At 43.8% G+C, this 21837-nt stretch overlaps 1 protein-coding gene across 1 annotated transcript in view; it reads left to right on the forward strand.

Annotated features, from left to right (window-relative positions):
• The window catches only part of LOC139004886 (A disintegrin and metallopeptidase domain 3-like), a 94627-nt gene that overhangs the window by 1641 nt on the left and 71149 nt on the right, over positions 1-21837 (forward strand). Inside the window, exon 3 of the mRNA XM_070407390.1 lies at positions 12896-12951. Within this exon, the coding sequence (XP_070263491.1) occupies positions 12896-12951 (56 nt within the window). The remainder of the gene's footprint in view (positions 1-12895; positions 12952-21837) is intronic.

Here is a 21837-nt window from a genome sequence, read left to right on the forward strand (position 1 = left end):
ATATGTGGGATCTAAAGAACAAAATAAATGAAGAAATAAAACATAAACAGACACATAGATACAGAGAACGAACTGATGGTTGCCAGATATAAGGAGGGTTGAGGGGAGGCTGGGTGACAATAGTGAAGGTATTAAGAAATATAACTTGGTTCTTACAACATAGTCATGGGCATGTAAAGTACAGCGTAAGGAATAGTCAATAATATCATAGTAAATATGTATGCTGCCAAGTGGGGACCAGACTTATCCAGAGGATCACTTCCTAAATGATATAAATATGTCATCACCATGGTGTACACCTGGAACTAATATACTGAATATCAATTGTAATTGAAAAATTAAGAGAAAAAATGTTTTGTTCAAATGGTGGTGGACCAATCATAAAGATATAAAGAATACTTGAAAAACAAAAATAAACATTTTATTCAATGGATATATATTAATTGAATGATCCCATGGAGTGAATGCACTGGTTTCCCCTTTCTGCTATTTGTTAGGACTCACTAGACCCCACAGTGTATCACACATGAGGCTTTTTAAGGGCAAAGCATCTGGTGCAGCAGGACAAAGAGAATTCAGGCAAATATCAGGATCCAAGAAACATCCACAGTCAGCTCCTCATGAACCCATTCTCTGCTCCTGAAACATGCTGAGTCTCTGGTTTGGAATAACAAGACCTGGGGGAGGAACTTTTGCCTTGAGAGACTACTCCTTACAAAGCTTCAGCCACTAGGAAGCCACGCCAGCCCTGTCTAGATAGGTAGGACAACACTGAGGAAGCTAACTTTAGCCAGGGAAGTTTTGTTCCCTACGTGTGCATTACAAATCTCACAGTCCTTTTGACTAAGAGTCAGACACATTCAGGCTGGCGGCATCCCCAGAAATAAAGGCAGAACTTTGCTGATCCTGCTGTAAATCAGCTCTGTCTCCACAGTAATTAATGCTTCTTAAGAATATACAGGTGAGTCAACAAAATTGACAAGAGCACGTTAAAGAATTAAAAATCAAACACAGTACAAACTCCTTATATGGTCACAATTTAAAATTTATCAAAAAGACTGAAATATGTATTTGGTAATTTAAAAATACACCTGTACATCATTCATGAATTGAAGAAGATATCATGCATTATAATGGATATTAAATAACTAATGGTCAAGAATGAAAAAGGTGCAAACTAAAGTACTTTACCTTGAGTCATGCTCTTAAGATGGTATAGAGAATAATTTATAATTACAAATACCTAAAGAGAAAAAAGAAAAGTTTTGAAAATTAGAACTTAAAATCAACTATAACCTTAAAAATTTAAAGATATGGCTAAAATTAAGATGTAGAATTAATGAAAGAAAAAGTTACACCAGCATAGCCTGGATCCACAGTGTCAAAAGTTTATTTCTCATAGAAATGTAGGACATGTTTTGGTGTGGTAGACTAAGGAAAATGGAAAGGAGAAGAAAAATATGTAACATTAGGAATGAGAAATATATAAATGTGTAAATAAAATGTCAAACATATAAGCATATAAATTGTTTTTTTTAAATAGTTAAATTCATAAAAATATAATAGAGCTGACCTAAGATAAAACAGACAGCACTGATACTTTTTTCTTTTTGAGAAACTAACACATCTTTAAAATCATATGACACCGCCCTTCCCACAATCCCAGGATAAACTGATTCCATGATAGGATAAAGAGGAGGTTGTGTGTACATACTATTCAACCATAAGAAAAGAGGAAATACTACCATTTGTGAGAACATGAATGGATATTGAGAATACTATGCTAAGCAGAATAAGTCCGAAATAGTTAACAATCTTCTGATTTCACTCATATGTGGGATATAAAACCCAAAAGCAACAAATGAATAAACAAGAAAAACAAACAAATACTCATAGAATTTGACAACAAGCTGTATAGTGGTTACCAGAGGGAAGCAAGGTGGAGGAGGTAGTAGAGGGTAAGGGGTGTCAAATATATGGTGAGGGAAGATGATTTAACTGTGGATGATTTGACAATACAATAGGAAGATCATATGTCATAGAAATGTACACTTGTAAGGTATATAATCTTATAATCAAATCTCACCCCAATAAGTTTACTAAAAAGAAGGAAAATGTGTATAATTATATCAAATACAATTTTTTGTACTTCCAAACTCCTATGTATCCTAACTCAGGTTAGAAAGTTTAATTGTGCCTTTTTCAGACATAACCACCAACTTTACTATTTTCTTGTTTTGGACCTCACATGACTGGTACTTCTATTGTGCTCGGGGTCTTTGATTCAACATTCTATTTTTGCGATTCATCCATATAGATCATATGTAAAACTAGAGGCCCAGTGCATGAAATTCATGCACTGGGGGGGGGGGGGGGGGTGTCCCTCAGCCCAGCCTGCAACCTCCCCAATCTGGGACCCATCAGGGGATGTCCCTGTGGTATTGAGCCTAAACCGGCAGTTGGACATTTCTCTCACAATCCGGGACTGATGGCTCCCAACTGCTTGCCTGCCTGCCTGCCAGCCTGATCACCCCCTAACCACTCCTCTGCCAGTCTGACCAACACCTAAATGCTCCCCTGCTGGTCCAGTAGCCCCAACTGCCCTCCCCGTCTGGCCCAGTTGCCCACAACTGTGCTACCCTGCTAGCCAGTTGCCCCTAACTGCCCTCCCCTAATAGCCCAGTTGCTTCTAACTGCCCTCCCCTACAGACCTGGTTGCCCCTAACTGACCTCCCCTACAGGCCTTGTCCCCCCCCAATTGTCCTCCCCCGAAGGCCTGATCATCTACAACTGCCTGCCCCTGCCAGCCATATTGTGGTGATCATCTTGACAACATGGGTGCGGCCATCTTGTGACCCTCTTGTGTGAGTGTGTGACGGTCAATTTGCCTATTACCTCTTTATTATATAGGACTAGAGGCCTGGTGCACAAAAATTTGTGCACTTGGGCTTGGCAGGGGGGCGCCTCAGCCCGGCCTGTGCCCTCTTGCAGTCTGAGACCCCTCGGGGGATGACCACCTGCTGGCTTAGGCCCACTCCCCAAGGCATTGGGCCTAAGCTAGCAATCAAATATCCCTCTGGAAGCCCGGGAGCCCTCAGGGGATGTCCACTTGCCAGCAGGGAGGAGGCCTAAGCTGCAGTCTGACATCCTTAGTGCTGCTGAGGAGGCGGGAGAGGCTCCCACCACCACCACTGTACTGGAAGCCGTCAGCCTGGCTTGTGGCTGAGCAGAGCTCCCCTGTGGGAGCGCACTGACCACCAGGGGGATGCTCCTGCATTGAGCATCTGCCCCCTGGTGGTCAGTGTGTGTCACAGTGACCAGTCATTCCCAGTTGTTCTGCTGTTAGGGTCAGTTTGCATATTGCCCTTTCATTATATAGAATAGAGGCCTGGTGCACAGGTGGGGGCCGGCTGGTTTGCCCTGAAGGGTGTCCCGGATCAGGGTGGGGGTCCTCAGTTTATTTTGTTTGTTAGATTCCACATATTAGTGAGATCATATGGTATTTGTCTTTCACTGGCTGGCTTACTTTACTTAGCATAATAATCTCCAGGTCCATCCATGCTGTTGCAAAAGGTAAGATTTCCTTCTTTTTTACAGTCACATAGTATTCCATTTGGTAAATGTAACACAGCTTTTTATCCACTGCTTTTTGGCCAGGTTGAGTGAGGGGCTGATGGGTGTTTGCAGGCTGGTCACACCCTCTTCAGGGTGGGGGTCTCCACTGGGGTGCCTGGCCAGCCTGGATGAGGGGCTGATGGCTGTTTGTAGGCTGGTCAAGCCTCCCCCCCCAGTGGGGACCCTCACCCCATGGAGGTTTGGCCAGCCTGGGTGAGGGGCTGATGACTGTTTTCAGGCTGGCCACACCCCCTTTAGGGTAGGGGTCCCCCATGGGGTGCCTGGCCAGCCTGGGTGAGGGGCTGAGGGCCGTTTTCAGACTGGCCAAGCCCCCCGGTGACGGAAGCTCCGAGCCTCTCCTTTTTTTCTTTTTCTTTTTTTTTCTGGGATTTATTTACCTTCTATAATTGAAACTTTATTGCCTTCAGTGGAGCTCAGAGCCAGCCGTGGCAGGCAGGAAGCTTGGCTTCCTCCATCACTGGAGCAACCAAGCCTCCTGCTTACTCCAGCTCCGTGGCTGCAGGCCACCATCTTGGTTAGGTTAATTTGCATATAGTTGCTCTGATTGGCTGGTGGGCATGGCTTGATGAGTAGCAAAGTTACGGTCAATTTGCATGCTTGTCTTTTATTAGATTAGACTAGAGGCCCGATGCACAAAAATTTGTGCACTCAAGGGGAGGGGGGCGTCCCTCAGCCCGGCCTGTGCCCTCTCGCAGTCTGAGACCCCTCAGGAGATAATGACTTGCTGGCTTAGTCCTGCTCCTAGGTGGCAGAGGGCAGGCCCAATCCCTAGGTGCAGCCCCTGGTCGGGCTCAGAGCAGGGCTGATTGGGGAGTTGGGGCGCCACCCCCTGTCATGCACAGAGCTGGGCGGATTGGGAGGTTGCGATGCCACCCTCAGTCACGCTCAGGGTGGGGCCGATTGGGGGGTTGGGGCACCACCCCCTGTCACACTCAAGGCAGGGTCGATGGGGAGGTAGCAGCACCACCCCCTGTCACCCACAGAGCAGGGCAGATCAGGGGGTTGGGGCACCGCCACACTCAGGGCAGGGCTGATGGGGAGGTTATGGCTCTACCCTGTCACACACAGAGCAGGGCCCGTTAGGGGGTGGTAGGTTGGGGTGCCGCCTTCTATAACCCACAGAGCAGGGCCGATCAGGGGGTTGGGGTGCAGCCACTGTTACACTCAGGGCAGGGCTGATGGGGAGGTTATAGCTCTACCCTGTCACACACAGAGCAGGGCCTATCAGGGGGTTGGGACGCCGCACCCTGTCACACACAGAGCCGCAGGGAGATCAGGGGATTGGGGAGCTCCCCCCTATCAGGCACAGAGCAGGGCTGATCAGGGAATTGGGGTGCCTTCCCCTGTCACGAACAGAGCAGGGCAGATAGGGAGGTTGTGGCCCTGCCCCCTGTCACACACAGAGCCACAGGACGATCAGGGGGTTTGGGCGCTGCCCCCTGTCACGCTGATCCGGTGCCAGGAGGCCTCGTGGCTTCGCTGATCCTGGTGCTGGGAGGCATATTACCCTTTTACTATATAGGATAGAGGCCTGGGGGCCGGCTGGTTTGCCCTGAAGGGTGTCCTGGATCAGGGTGGGGGTCCCCACTGGGATGCCTGGCCAGTCTGGGTGAAGAGCTGAGGGCTGCTTTCAGCCTGGCAATTGACTGAAGCTCCCAACCACTCCTTGTTTTCTTTCTTTCTTTCTTTTTTTTTTTTTTATTCTGGGCCAGCTTTAGCTCTGGCTCTAGCTCTGAGGCTTCCGCTGCTATAATCGAAACAATGTATAACTCTAGCTCTGAGATCCCGGCTGGCTGAAAGCTGGTTTCTGGGGTTTTGTTTTGCAACATAATTTCTTAGAGTTGTAGCTCTGAGGCCGGCAAGGCAGGCGGGGAATGTTGCAGTCTGCAGTCACTGGAGCAAGCAAGCCTCATGTTCGCTTCTAGCTGCCTGGCTGCCGGCCGCCATCTTGGCTGAGAGTTAATTTGCATAAGGATATGCTGATTAGCCAATGGGAAGGGTAGCGGTCGTACGCTAATTACCATGTTTCTCTTTTATTAGTGTAGATAGTTTATAATTTTTAAATCTGCATAGTATACTAAAAGTTAAAATATTAACTGGTAGTGAAATGGTTTTCAGTTTGTAACCATGATGAATCAATTAGCTCCAAAGGAACAAGTATCTTTTTGATATATGATTTCTTCTGCATATTTTTAGTGGAAAAATACTGATTTATAGAGTAAGTGCATGTTATATTTATAGAAATCGGGCATTATACTTAAATGGTTATAGTACCTTTTAAACTTCATTTTTATTGTTTATGTTCTTACAAATATTGCCTTCCTCTCCACTTCATTCCCCCTTCTACCCATCCCTCCACTTTGGTTTGTTGTTTGTGTCTAGGGATTAGGCATATATATTCTTTGGCTAAGCCTTTCATCTTCTTTCATCTAGTTCCCCCTCTCCCTACCTCTCTTACAGCTGTCAGTCTGTTCCCTGTATCCATGACTCTGTTTCTGTTTTGTTCCTCAGTTTATTTTATTTGTTAGATTCCACATATTAGTGAGATCATATGGTATTTGTCTTTCACTGGCTGGCTTACTTTACTTAGCATAATAATCTCCAGGTCCATCCATGCTGTTGCAAAAGGTAAGATTTCCTTCTTTTTTACAGTCACATAGTATTCCATTGTGCAAAAGTAACATGACTTTTTATCCACTCATCTACTGATGGACATTAGGACTATTTTCAGATCTTGGATATTGTAAATTACACTATAGGTAATGCATAGAGGTGCATAGATTCTTTGAGTTAGTGTTTCAGGATACTTAGGATATATTCCCAGAAGTGGAATCACTGGTGAAAAGACAGTTCCACTTTTAATTTTGTGGGGAAACTCCATACTATTTTCCACAGTGGCTGCATTTCCACAATCAGTGCACTAGGATTTCCTTTTCTCCACATCCTTGCCAACACTTGTTATTTGTTGATTTATTGGTGGTAGATAGCCATTCTGGCAGGTGTTAGATTTCTACTAGCGGTGTATGAGTTTCTGTTATTCCACATTCTTACTAATACTTGGCATTCTCAATATTTGTTGTTTGCAATTTTGTTACTTTTATCCCCTTTTATTCTTTTTTCCTATCCTTTTTTATTTATTTGTCATCCCACAAATAATGAGGATGAGTGACATATAGAATATTAATAGGCCAATTGGATATGAACTGCAAATATTATTCTTTAGTCTGGAGATTGCCTTTTAACATTCTTAATTGTAATTTTAGATGCACAATAGTTTCTAATTTTGATGTTGTGTAATTTATCAATTGCAGGGGATGACTAGCAGTCCCTGTGTGATGTATGAATGGATTACTCTGACACAATGGTTCTCAACCTTCTTAATGCTGCGACCCTTTAATACAGTTCCACAAGTTGTGGTGACCCCCAACCATAAAATTATTTTCGTTGCTACTTCATAACTGTAATTTTGCTACTGTAAACAATATGTAATTATATATGTGTTTTCTGGTGGTCTTAGGTGACCCCTGTGAAAGGGTCATTCAACCCTCCAAAGTGGTCGTGACCTACAGGTTGAGAACCGCTGCTCTGACACAATGTTTGTTGTGAAAGAGAGGGCTAAGGGACTGCCTGGCTAAAGGAACCAGACAGCCTCGATTGCCTGCCTCATCAGGCTTTTATTGTAGCAGCAGTTTAAGATAAAATTTATCTCTTAGGTACAATCAGTAGGGTAAGTATTCGTGGGAGGACACATGTGTTTATAATGTCCTTTAATCAAGGATGCCCAAAGATTAAATATAAGGATTTCAGTAAACATCTGGGGGTATGCACATGCACAGACTTGTTTGGAAAGATCAAGGAATAATTAGGGGCACTCCCCTAAATCAGAATTCTAATAAACAGGGCAGGTGGCCTTCTGCACACTTCCCTTTTCTCAGAATGTCCTCCTTACAAACTTTCCAACCAAGTCTCATGTGCTCACCAACATCTCCTCATTTTGTGTTTTGCTGAATGTAGAAGACAGAGGGAGGTTGTGAAATTACTGCTTTAGAATGTCAGTGTCCGTGAAGCGCATTTTCTGCTCCAGTTCCGATTTTACAGACTATAAAAAAATCACAAAGAGCAATGGTTAGTTATCTGAGTGCATGGATTATGAGTATCATCATATATAATAAAGAGGTAATATGCAAATTGACCATCATGCCCTCACACAAGATGACTACCCCCATGTGGTCACAAGATAGCCACCCAATGTTGTCACAAGATGGCCGGCAGGGGTGGGCAGTTGTGGGCAATCAAGCCGGCAGGGGAGGGAAGTTGGGGGCAAACAGGCTAGCAGTGGAGGGCAGTTGGGGGTGACTGTGATGGCAGGGGAGGGCAGTTGGGAGAGACCGGGCCTAAAGGGGAGGGCAGTTAGGAGTGACCAGGCCAGCAGGGGAGGGCAGTGAGGGATAACAAGGCTGGCAGGGGAGGGCAGTTAGGGGTAACCAGGCCAGCAGGGAAGGGCAGTGAGGGTCAACCAGTTCAGATGGAGAGGACAGTTGGGGGTGACCGGGACTACAGGGGAGGGCAGTTAGGGATGACCAGGATGGCAGGGGAGGGAAATTAGGGGCAACCAGGCCAGCAGGGGAAGGCAGTTGGGGGCAACCAGGCCAGTAGGGGAGGTAGCTGTGGGGGACCAGGCTGGCAGGGGAGGGCAGTTAGGGGTGATTGGGCTGGTAAGAGAGCAGTTAGGCATCAATCAGGCTGGCAGGGGAGTGGTTAGGGGGTGTTCAGTCTGGCAGGCCAGTGAGCGGTTGGGAGCCAGCAGTCCTGGATTGTGAGAGGGATGTTCAACTGCCGGTTTAGGCCTGATACCACCGGGATCAGGCCTAAAACAGCAGTTGGACATCCCCTGAGGAGTCCCAGATTGGAGAGGGTGCAGGCTGGGCTGAGGGACACCCCCACCAGTTCACGAATTTCGGGCACTGAGCCTCTAGTTTTGCAATAATTACTCAGCTTCTGCCATCAGCTTTATCATTCCCCAGGTTATTCTGGGGCCATCTGGGTCCCAGGAAGGTGCATTGTTCAGGACTGCAGAGTCCCCCTCTGGAAGAACATTGGTCCTGTGCCATGTCATGCAGGGTTTAATTTGGTGAGCTGGAATCTAAAGCAGCTTTGTGAGGGATAGAAACACATGCATATCCTCTCTCCCACGTTAATAATTCATTGGGTCCCATCCAGTTATTAGTGTCCACATCTCGCCACAAGACTGTGGTTTCTGAGATGGGGTTATTGAGGTAAAGTGCGATTCTACAGAGGCTTGAAAACAATCATTCAAATTCAAGAAATTAAAGGTAAACAGTGCTTTAGATAGTATTATAGCAGCTTCCTTGAGTCACATATTCCCTCTTTTTTGTTTTAGTAGCATACCTTTCAGTGTAGCATGGGCACATTCAATGATGGCCTGCCCTTGTGGATTATAAGGGATTCCCGCAGAATACTGGATAGACCAAGTTCTGCAAAAGGTGGTGAAGCCATGGCTGCTATAAGCAAGCCCATTATTAGTTTTTATCTTGGTTAATATAGGTACAATTAGAAACAGGTCTTATTGAATTCATGCAGAGAAACATATTGCCATTTATTAAGAATTGCAAAATACTGGAGGTAGGGAGAGAAATATATAATTTACCAAATTTGCATTAAAAATGCTTCCTTATATCTGAAAAAACAAAAACTTTAAGAGTCAGCAATACTTTCAACAAAGGTTACAAAAACTATATAATTATTTTCCATTTATTCAGCCCCATAATAAAATATTTGTTTCTCCTGATTTTTCCTACCAGTACTTCTATAAATCCAGATACTTTATAGAGTAATGCAATACAGGGAATCTTGTATTTGGATGTGGTCAGCAAATGACAGAAATTGGATTTCTGCTATCAATCTACCTGAGTACATTGATTTAAGCTATTTACCATCTGGTTATAACTTCTGGTTAGGGAGGAAAAAAGCAAATCATTTACTCTTAAGTGTCCTTGGCTTAAGGAAGATAGGATTTACTAGATGGCTCCAAATTGCTGTTTAATCATCTCAGTTTCCCTTTTCTACTTGTCCTGGCTTACTTGCCTGTGTAATTTACATAACTTCCTTTCAACATTTCTCTTTACAAAATTCTATAACTTTCACAAACCTTTCTTCAGAAATGTTATAACTTTCATAAATAACCAGCTTTAGAACCTACTTTCTTTTTCTTTCAAAATTCATTTCCATGCCTATGTTTTCTATTACACCAAAGCCATACTTTTTTACCAATTAGTTAGAATTCTTAACCCTTAGAAACCTTAACTTTTAGGTGGCATGTAAATAATTAACGTTCCTCAGATTAGCAATACATTCACATTTTAAGAGCTATTTTAAATAAAATACAAGACTCGTTCATTAACGGATTCAAATTGATCCCCCAGGTTCTCCATAGGAGGCAAACTCAGATTAATTTTTCAGTACCTTGTTATTTAAAACCTAAGGCCCATTGCATGAAAACTCATGCAATGGATGGGGAGGTCCCTCAGCCCGGCCTGCCTCCTCTTACAGTCCGGGAGCCCTCAGGAGTGGGAGGCAACCTGGCGATCAGGGGAAGGTGACACCCCCATCACACATCTGCTGCTGCCACTGCCAGTAATACAAGCTTTGGCCAGCCCTGGTTATCTGAGCCTCAGGCAGCCCTGTGTGGCTAGGCAGCTGCCATCCAAGGCTTGCCTGCACCTCGGGCCGGCCCTGGGTGGCAGGGTGGCTGAAGGGACTGGGGGACTCTGGAGGCCGGTGCATGGCAAGGCCTGGCCCTCCTGGGGGCAGGCCCAGCCTTGCTGCGCACCTGCCACCTCAGCGGGGCTGAGGAGATTGGGTGCCACTATCTTGTGGCTATGGATGCCACCATCTTTGAGGGTGGGGCAGTCAATTAGCATATTCCCTCCTTATTGGCTGTGGGTGCCATCATTTTTGAGTGTGGGGCAGTCAATTAGCATATTCCCTCCTTATTAGCTGTGGTGCCGCCATTGTGACAGCATGAGGGTCAATTACCATATTCCATCTTTATTAGGTAGGATACGTAGATATTTAATCATTTTTACTATTTAATTCAGCAAACTTCAATGTTTTAAGTTACCAAAGACTTTGGAAAATTATGTTTAGTCATATATAATTAGCACTGAAAAAGCTTTATCATATACCCTTAGTTTTAGTTATATTTATTTTGCCTTAACAACTTTGAGATTTTAAAGCCAATTATTATTATTACCCAAGGCATTTTCTTGGCAAATTTTTTAACAGGGATATCTCACTGGCTTTCAGTGGCTTTAATGTTTAATGGTAAAGTAGTATTTTTTTTTTTTTTACAAAAATGAGAGTTGCCCTCACACTGTTATTTCTTCAGCCTGCTGGAGAGTATTTCTACAGTTCTAATCATCCTAGGGAAAAGACTCGGGGGTTTAAATGATTATTTCCCATATTTTTTATTTCTGAGTAGACTAACAATATGAAATCTTGCATATAACAAGATATATTAAAAACAGAGACAGAAAAAACCCTACAGTAAATAAATGACTACTCATAAAAGTGTGGACTGGGACATTAGCCTTAGAATCCTATTTCACAATAACCCAGCACAGCATATGTTTGATGCTGGTGCTCCAGAGTGTGTTCTCTGAGCTGTAATCTCTGAGGGGATTTGTGTAAATTAGGGTTTGCTCTTGTGATGAGCACTGTGGGAGGGAAGGGAAAAAACCAGGGATGGGGAGAGCATCAACTGAGTCTCAACAAGTGGGAAGCTGGCATGACCCATGAAAAGATCTGGAGTTAGGGTGAGGGAGCTTATTAAACGTGGACTGTCCCTGAACGTTGTGAGGCAAATCCTGGAGAGAACAACAAGGTGAAATGCTGTGTGCAGGCAGTGCTTCTGGCAGTTATGGCTACTTCCTTTCACCTTAAAAGGGGACCTGCATTATAGTCCTTGGATTTTCCATGTATCTGTGCTAGAAGCTGAAAAGTAGGAAAAAAGATAATAAAATTCAAGTTTCTTCAAAGGTTCCTCAGCATTTCTAAATGTAATCATTTTAAATTACATTTGATTATGATACGTAATAAATGCCAGTGACTAATGCTCTTAATTTGAAATAGTATTAGACTCCTTGAATTTCTTTCATACTTTCTGTGATTAAAGAAAGATAGCAATATACTTCTATATGTGGATATAATTTTGACAAATGCATGATACAATTTTGGTTTATATGAATGAGCACATTTAAAAAAATGTTTGGCTTCTCAAAAAATGGGCAAAGGACCTAAATAGACACTTTTCGAAAGAAGACATATAGAAGGCTATGAGACATATGAGAACATGCTCAAAGTCACTGATCATCCAAGAGATGCAAATCAAAACAACAATGAGGTACCATCTCACACCTGTCAGAATGGCTATCATCAACAACAAATCAACAAACAACAAGTGCTGACAAGGATGCGGAGAAAAACAAACCCTCCTGCACTGCTGGTGGGAATGCAGGCTGGTGCAGCCGCTGTGGAAAACAGAAGAGTTTCCTCAAAAAGTTAAAAATGGAACTCCCATTTGATCCAGTAATCCCACTTCTAGGACTGTATCCCAAGAAACCAGAAACACCAATCAGAAAGGATATATGCACCCCTATGTTCATAGCAGCACAATTTACCATAGCTAAGATTTGGAAACAGCCTAAGTGCCAATCAGCAGATGAGTGGATTAGAAAACTGTGGTACGTCTACACAATGGAATACTACACTGCTATAAAAAAGAAGGAATTCTTACCATTTGCAAAATCATGAATGGAACTAGAGAGCATTATGCTAAGTTAAATAGGCCAGTCAGAGAAAGATAAATATCACATGATCGCACTCATATGTGGGATATAATGATCAACATAAACTGATGAACAAAAATAGAACCAGAGTCATAGAAGCATGGAACAGGCAGTCCAACCTACGAGGGAAGGCGGGGGGTGAGGGGATAAGAGATCAACCAAAGGATTTGTATGCATGCATATGAGCATAACCAATGGACACAGATGGGGTGGGGGAGGTGGGGGCATGTATGTATGTGGGGGGGGGCACAGCTGGGGTGTGGTCAATGGGGAGAAAGGAGACTTACAAGATTTCAAACAATGCAGATTTTAAATTAAAAAAAAGGTATGGCTTTGGTTTGAAGAATTTCACATTTTTAATTATTACTTTCTCTCTGAATACTTTGTTGCAGGTCATTTATGCTATCCAAATTAACAAGAAAACATACACTCTCCATCTTAAAAAACAGTAAGTGGCCATTCTTTTTTTCATATAGTTGTTTTTAGTTTCTAAAATTTGTATAGCCACTATCCTAAATTGGGACTAAACAAAAGCATGACTATTTCATTTATTTAACACTAGAGGACTGGTGCATGAAATCTGTGCACGGGTAGGGTCCCTAGGCCTGGCTGGTGATCAGAGTGAATCTGTGAAGCAATGGGTGGGGCAGTTGGGGGGCCCCTTCTGGCACCCACCTTGGCTGGCCTGGCACCACCTATTGCTGGCCCCACACCCTGCTTCTACTGCTAATTACCTCCCTTTGTGGGGCAACTGGCAAGGCAATCGGGGAGCTCCCACTGGCACCAGCCTTGGCTGACCTAGGGCCTGCTGGTTGGGGGCAGCTCTTTTGTTGAATGGCTGCCCCCTGGTGGTCAGTGCGTGTCATAGTGACCAGGTGTTCTGCTAGTTGTTCTGCTGTTTGGTCGATTTTCATATTAGACTTTTATTATATAGAACTAGAGGCCTGGTGCACAAAATTCCTGCACAGAGGGGGTGTTTCCTCAGCCCGGCCTGCATCCTCTTGTAATCCAGGACCCCTCTGGTGATGTCTGACTGCCGGTTTAGGCCTGATCCCGATCCCATGGGTAACCCGATGGGATCGGGCCAAAACTGACAGTCAGACATCTCTCTTGCAATCCGGACTAGTGGGTCCTAACTGCTCACCTGCCTGTCTGCCTGATCGCACCTAACCCCTCTACCTGCCTGCCTGATTGCCCCTAACCACTTGCCTGCCTACCTGATCACCCCTAACCACTGGTCTGCCTGCCTGATCACCCCTAAACACTTGCTTGGGGGTGGAGCCAGCCTGGGGAGGGAATGCAGGTGGGAATGCAGACTGGTGGGAATGATTAAATGTGATATTTATCTCTCTCCAAATGGCTTATTTAACATAGCATAATATATAATATACAGTCTGCCTACGTGATTGCTCCTAACCCAGCGGTACTCAACCTGTGGGTCGCAACCCCTTTGGGTGTCAAACGACCCTTTCACAGGGGTGGCCTAAGACCATCCTGCATATCAGATATTTATATTACGATTCATAACAGTAGCAACATTACAGTTATGAAGTAGCAACGAAAATAATTTTATGGTTGGGCCCTATTTATGGTAGGGCCAGAAGGTTGAGAACCACTGTCCTAACTGCTGGCCTGCCTACCTGATCTCCCCTAACCACTTGCCTGCCTACCTGATCACCCCTAACCGCTTGCTAGGGGGTGGGGCCAGCCCTGCGAGGGACCATTGTGGTTCTGGTCTCTGGTCATTCAGGTTGTTATGCTTATGGTAGCTGGCCTTTTATTATATAGGATGTTTAACTTTGTCTGTCTTCATGTTATTTCACATATTTGTATGATTTTAAGAACTTTACTTGACATTCTAGAGCAGTGGTTCTCAACCTTTCTAATGCCGTGACCCTTTAATACAGTTCCTTATGTTGTGGTGACCCCCAATTTCATTGTTACAAACTGAACATAATTAAAGCATAGTGATTAATCACAAAAACAATATGTAATTATATATGTGTTTTCCGATGATCTTAGGCGACCCCTGTGAAAGGGTCATGCGACCCACAAGTTGAGAACCGCTGTTCTAGAGTATTTTTTCTCATTTTGTATGTACTTTTAACGTATTAAGTATTCTGTTTTCTATCTACACTCTAAGAAATCAATATTAATAACTTTGTGTGTACTTTTCCCAATTTTCTGTTTATATTTCATTCTTCTATTAAATGAAACCTACTCAAAATTTTTTTACAAAAGTGGAAATAGGGTATTACTATTGGCCAGTCTTATTGATTATTGGTGCTTATTTCCTTGCTCTTTATGTATTTTATAACTTATCTTTCAATAGATAACATTTAACAATATGTAATATTGATAGATAATGAAGTTATTTCTGTAAATTTCCATTTGTTTATTGAGTCCTGCAATAGACATTATTGTATGTATATTTTTTATATAATATAGATTTTGTTTGGTAGCCTTGATATCAAGAAATAGGTTTCTGGATCTAGAAGAGTGAATAACAATGACAATAGTGATGATAATAACAAAAACAACAAAAGTAATGGGCACTTATGAACACATAACATTTATAGGGCATATTTCTCAGCAATTTGCATGTAGTAACTGATTTAATATTCACATTTTATAGTATATTAAGATTTTGAGAGACATTGCCAGTGTCTTCCTGAAAAGATGATAGCAATTTACATTTCCAAAAGCCTGCATGATGTGCTAAAATATTCTTTTTCATCTTTTTTTTTTTTTTTTAAATATATTTTACTGATCCTCCACAGAGAGGAAGGGAGAGAGATAGAGAGCTAGAAACATCGATGAGAGAGAAACATCGATCAGCTGCCTCCCGCACACCCCCCACTGGGGATGCGCCCGCAACCAAGGCACATGCCCCCGACCGGAATCGAACCTGGGACCCCTCAGTCCGCAGGCCGACGCTCCACCCACTGAGCCAAACCGGCCTCGGCAATTCTTTTTCATCTTAACATCAGTTTATATTTCCCTAAATAACTACTCTGCACCTTTATTGGTTATTTGCATTTATCTGTATGAGGCTTGCCTATTCATATACTAGTATTTTTCTCATTATTTATTTTTCTAATACACTTTATTTTGTAGAGCAGTTTTAGATTTATAGCAAAAGCAAAATTGACGAGAATGCACAGGGATTTCCCATAAGCCCCTTATGCCACATATGCATAGCCTCCTCCATTATCAACAACCCCCCTCCAAATATAAAAGCCTAAGCAATCATTACGACCGAACAACCGGAACGACCAGTCGACCTGTCGCTATGACATGCACTGACCACCAGGGGGCAGACACTCAATGCAGGAGTTTCCCCCTGGTGGTCAGTGCGCTCCGACAGCCAACTTCCCACAACTAGCCAAATGCCCCCTGACCCTCCCCCTGGCCGGCAAACCTCTCAAAGTCCCTCCCCTGTCCCGCGACCCTGTCCCGCAAGCCCCGTTCTGCAGGCCCTGTCCTGCAGGCCCTGTCCAGCAACAGCAGGCCCAGCCCAAATGGGAATGGGTGAGATGACCCCCATAGGGCCTGATCACTGGACAGGCCTAGGTACCCCACCTGTGCCCACATTTCATGCACGAGGTCTCTAATCTATAATAATAAAAGGGTAATATGCTAATTAGATCGGACATCATACCAGATGTCCTTCAAGATGAAGCCAGGGCTGGAGGGAAGCCTGGGTCCTGGGTGCATGCTGGCAGCCAGAGGAAAACCCGGGTCCCAGGTGCCAGAGGGAAGCTGGTGTAGGCAGCTGAGGGAAGGAAGGCCTACTCTTGCACAAATTTCATCCTCAGGCCTCTAATATTGTTGTAATTGATTATACTGAATCCACACATTATTATAACCCAAAGTCCATAATTTATATTAGATCAATATTTTTATGCCTTTTCCCCTTTATTTTTTAAAAATTGATTAATTTATCTATTGTCTAAAATTTTACATATGTCTCCTTTTTCCCCAATTGACCCCCATTCATGCCCGCCCTGGGCAAGCCCTCACCACCCCAGTATCTGTGTCCATTGGTTATGCTCATATGCATGCATACAAGTCCTTTGGTTGCTTGGTTGCTCTCTAACTGCACCCCCCTTCCCATTGTCTCTGGATCTATTCTTATCAAATTATGCTGATCATTATATCTCACATATGAGTGATTAAATGTGATATTTATCTCTCTCCAAATGGCTTATTTAACATAGCATAAACTTCTCCAGTTCCAACCATGCTGTTGCAAAAGGTAAAAGTTCCTTCTTTTTTTATAGCAGCATAGTATTCCATTGTGTAGATGTACCACAGTTTTCTAATCCACTCATCTGCTGATGAGCATTTAGGCTGTTTCCAAATCTTAGCTATTGTAAATTGTGGCCCCACCCCATAACAAAGAAACAGAATTTCTGGAGGATGAGGCCCAGAAAACAGGATTTTAAAAAGATTCCCAGGTGATTCTAATGTGCAGCCAAGGTTGAAAACCACTGCTCTAGGTGATATCTGACCTTTCCATCTGTGGATTGCCTCACCAGCTGTGTTTAATTCGCCAGTTCCGGGTGGGTGCTGTTTGATTCAGCTGTTCCTTCTAGCTATTCTGTGAGAAGGTGCAGGGCTTGTCCGTGTATTTTCGCCGCTTTGCCTCCCTGTTGACAAACTATTTAGGTGCCCGCGGTCTTGGAGGCTGGAGTCCTGGTGTTCGTGGGTTCGCATTTGAGGCAGCTGGACCCTGGGTGTTGTGGTTGTAGGGTCTGGGAGGTACCCGAGGTCTCCCTGGTTTAAGGTAAGTCTGGGCTTCCTATCACAGCCACTCTCCCCTTCAAGATGGCATGGTCTCTGAGGCAGAGCTGGCCACTCTGGAAAGAGATTTCAGCAGCAGTATAGGCTGCCCAGCTAGGGGAGCCAGGTCCGGCAGTCCCCAACAGTCCCTTGGACTATAGCTGTCCCTCACTCACAATACAGACACTCCCTGCACATCCACACACTCTCACCTTTTTTTCTTTTGAATGATAAAAGATGAAATGGGTAATTCTGAGAATAATTTAAACAATTAGTGACAGGCATGGAAGTATCGTGCCTACACTATTTAAAATGAAGTGTATTGCCCATGGCTGGTAATAGGGAAATTTGTTATTTCCTTACCCAGATCTATTTCTCTTACTCCTCAGTGCTAATTACAGCTACAGTAATGGCAATATTCTTCTGTCATATATTATCTTTATTGATTTATGTCTGGAGATCAATAAGAATCCTAATGTTTTGAGTATTTCTTAATAAATGTAATGACTCAATTCCATATATTCCATCAATTTATATATATTAATATGGTGCACCACAAAAGTACACCCAAAACTTTACCTTTTCCTGTATCTTCACTCTTTGCCATATAACTAACTGTGTGACTATCATCAAGAGATGGGATAAATACATTTCCATCAGTGCCCCCACTATCCAGCCCTTGAATCTGAATTCACTTATGCAAGGCCAAATTCATGATGTGTGGTGCCTCAGGGCCTTATGGTTAGAAGGGCCCTGTATTTGGTTTAATGTTCCAGTGTTGCTGTCCTGAGATTCTTAATAGTTTTAGACAGAGGCCTTGCATCATTTTTACCTCGGACCCCACACTTATATAGACTATTTGATTTCTTTGGCCCAAATGTTATTATCTGACTTAATTCAAACAGAGGCTTGAAAAAGCTCTCATGCTTTTCCATTTTCTATCCTGTTTGTCTGCCATCCTCGTGACAATATGCATAGGCCAGCATGCTGAAAGCTAGATACATGTGGACTACAGCCAAGGTGCCCTAATCATTCCTAAATATGGCTGAATCCAGTACCATAGATCAAGCCTGGCCAATTAGCAGAACTTCCATGGCTACCCACATGTGACAGAGAAGTGTGAGCAATAGATACGTATTCTGTTGTATGTGGTTGTAGTTTTGTGGTTGTTTATTATACAACATTTTATACAATGTTACTTTTCTGAGATTCATATTGCTCTGTGCCAAATGAGTTATTTTTACTATATATACAGCCTTTGAATGAATATTTCTCATATATTAATTATCCACCCATTATTTATAGCAAGGAAAGCTTTACTGTGGATATCCCTAGCCATGACTTCCTGGGCACCAGTGAAATTGATGGGTAATAAATAAGAAAATTCTCATTGCCAAATTTTTACTTCAAAGAATTATACCAGTTTTCACTCACACCAACAATTCAAATGTATCCCTATGCTCTACATTGCCAACAAAATGAGTATCTTTACTCATTTATTTTGTTAACCAATGGCTAAGAACTACTACTTTATTGTTGTTTTAATATGCACTTCACTGCTTCTTAATAACATATAGCATCTTTTCAAATGTTTACTGACCATTCTAATTTAATGGCCTCTCCCAAGATTTTGTATTTTCTTTGGGATTTTTATTTGTATTCATGTGTCTTCAATATTTATTTTCAATCTGTGCCTTGTCATTCTGTTTTTCTATGATCAGATTTTTGGGAACTTTTGTTTACTATAGAGATTAGGCCTTTATCTGTTCTATATGTTGCAAATATGCCACCCTATTGATTGTCTTCTTACTTTGTGGGATTTATTGATACAAAGTAAAATTTTATCATCATATTTTTATTTACTTTTTTCAGTACTCAGATTCCTGTCTTGTGCCTCTCACATATAAATTTATATCATAATATTACTACAGTATTTTTTAAATTCTTCTTACATTTAAGATGTAAATCCAATGCTTTCAGTTACTTAAATGTCTTGCATTTTTCAAGTCTAATCACTGTTTTGTATTTTTTTTCCTGTTGCAATTTTATGTTAACTCAGATATTGTTCAGGTAGAATACTTTCATATTATATTCTTTAGAGAGAATATACAGATGGCATGCTTTCTGAATCTGCATATCTGCAAAAGTCCCTTTTGTTTTCCTAATTGAGTAAGTTGGCAATGTGTAGAATCTTATTCTTTTGCTATAAATTCTTACAATTTGATACAGTCCATTAGAAGTGAATTTTCCAGTAGTTGTTCATGTGTATGGTTTTATATTAATTCTCCCTGATATATTATAACTCCTTTAAATTTTTATTTTACTTTTCAGTCCCCATACATTTTTTTTTCCCCCAGGCACTTGCACCTGAACAGCCCAGGCCATTCATAGATTTTTCCTTAAGAATGTATATAAAATGTGAACTGATAAATATCTGCTTTTCCCTGGGATCTCTCTAGTTTTGTTATTTGACTGGAGGAAAAGGAAAGGTTATCAGGAATGAGAGACAACGAAGCAGACTGAGAAAGAGAATTCCTGGTGTCTGAAAGTACCCTGCGAATGCTCTAGTCCTCTCAATTCTGGATTTGAAATGTCTTTTGGTGTTTGGCATCCTTGAGAAAGTCCAATCTCCCTACAATAAATAATGTTGTTAGATTGTTCCATGACGACCACTTTCTTCCAGGAGAAAGACTTAACTTCTGAAGCATGTTTATATTGGGTTTGTCTACAGAGATCCTTTAGGTTGGCTTATGAAATGTGAGCAGGGACACTAGTATCCCAATTCTAAACAAAGACTTTATGAAGTATTCTGTGCTTCTACAGTTTTTTTTCTCTTTCTACTAAAAGAAAGTTGTTCTCCAAGGAGGGTCATGCCTTTTCCTGGGTTTCAGAATGAAGGTAGCATTAGCCCAACCTGCAGTAAACATGCAAAATCATCCATTGTTGTTTTTACCACAGCATAATTGCATAAAAATTTAAAGCATATTTTTTGCCTTTATCAACCAATGGCTACTTGTTCGTAAATATTAACTGGCATATTGATGCATTAGATGTATTGATGGTTAAATCTAAAAGAGAACTTTGCTGTGGGAATCTAGAACCTCTGGTTTTTACTACAGGTGACGCTGTGTCATTGTAGCTTCCATACTGGAATCTGGTTATTCTGCTTACTAGAAGCCCGGTGCACAAAAATTTGTGCACTCGGGTGGGGAGTCCCTCAGCTTGGCCTGTGCCCTCCTGCAGTCTGGGACCCCTCGGAGGATGTCTACCTGCTGGTTTAGACCTGCTCCCTGGGGAATTAGGCCTAATCTGGCAGTCAGACATCCCTCTGGCAGCATGGGAGCCCTCAGGGGATGTCCACTTGCCAGCGGGGAGCAGGCCTAAGCTGCAGTCGGACATCCTTAGCACTGCTGAGGAGGCGGGAGAGGCTCCCACCACCATAGCTATGCTGGCAGTCATCAGCCTGGCTTGTGGATGAGCAGAGCTCCCCCTGTGCGAGCGCACTGACCACCAGGGGGACAGCTCCTGCGTTGAGCATCTGCCCCCTGGTGGTCAGTGTGTGTCATAGTGACCAGTCATTCCCAGTCGTTCTGCTGTTAGGGTCAATTTGCATATTACCCTTTTATTATATAGGACTAGAGGCCCAGTGCACAAAAATTTGTGCACTCGGGGGGCGGGGGGAGAGGGGTCTCCCAGCCCGGCCTGTGCCCACTCGCAGTCTGGGACCCCTCAGGAGATAACGACCTGCTGGCTTAGGCCTGCTCCCGGGTGGCAGAGGGCAGGCCAAATCCCTAGGTGCAGCCCCTGGTCAGGCTCAGAGCAGGGCTGATTGGGGAGTTGGGGCGCCGCCACTGTCACACTCGGGGCAGGGCCGATGGAGAGGTTATGGCTCTACCCTGTCACACACAGAGCAGGGCCGATCAGGGGGCTGGTGTGCTGCACCCTGTCAAACACAGAGCCGCAGGGCAATCAGGGGATTGGGGAGCTCCTCCCTATCAGGCACAGAGCAGGGCTGATCAGGGGGTTGAGGAGCTCCCCCCTGTCACTCACAGAGCAGGGTGGATCAGGGGGTTGGGGCACTGCACCCTGTCACACTCAGGGCAGGGCCAATGGGGAGGTTATGGCTCTACCCTGTCACACACAGAGCAAGGCCTGTGGAGGGGGGTTGGGGCCCCACCCTCTATCACCCACAGAGCAGGGCCGATCAGGGGGTTGGGGCGCCGCCACTGTCACACTCAGGGCAGGGTCGATGGAGAGGTTATGGCTCTAACCTGTCACACACAGAGCAGGGCCGTGGGGGGGGGGGGGGTGCGGGGTTGGGGCGCCGCACCCTGTCACACACAGAGCAGGGCCGATCGGGGGTTGGTGCGCTGCACCCTGTCAAACACAGAGCTGCAGGGCGATCAGGGGATTGGGGAGCTCCCCCCTATCAGGCACAGAGCAGGGCTGATCAGGGGGTTGGGGCACTTTCCCCTGTCACGAACAGAGCAGGGCAGATAGGGAGGTTGTGGCCCCGCCCCCTGTCACACACAGAGCCGCAGGGCGATCA

Source organism: Myotis yumanensis, unplaced genomic scaffold (assembly GCF_028538775.1).
Source record: "Myotis yumanensis isolate MYYU_CA2020_CCGP unplaced genomic scaffold, mMyoYum1.0.hap1 SCAF_3, whole genome shotgun sequence".
NCBI lineage: Eukaryota > Metazoa > Chordata > Mammalia > Chiroptera > Vespertilionidae > Myotis > Myotis yumanensis.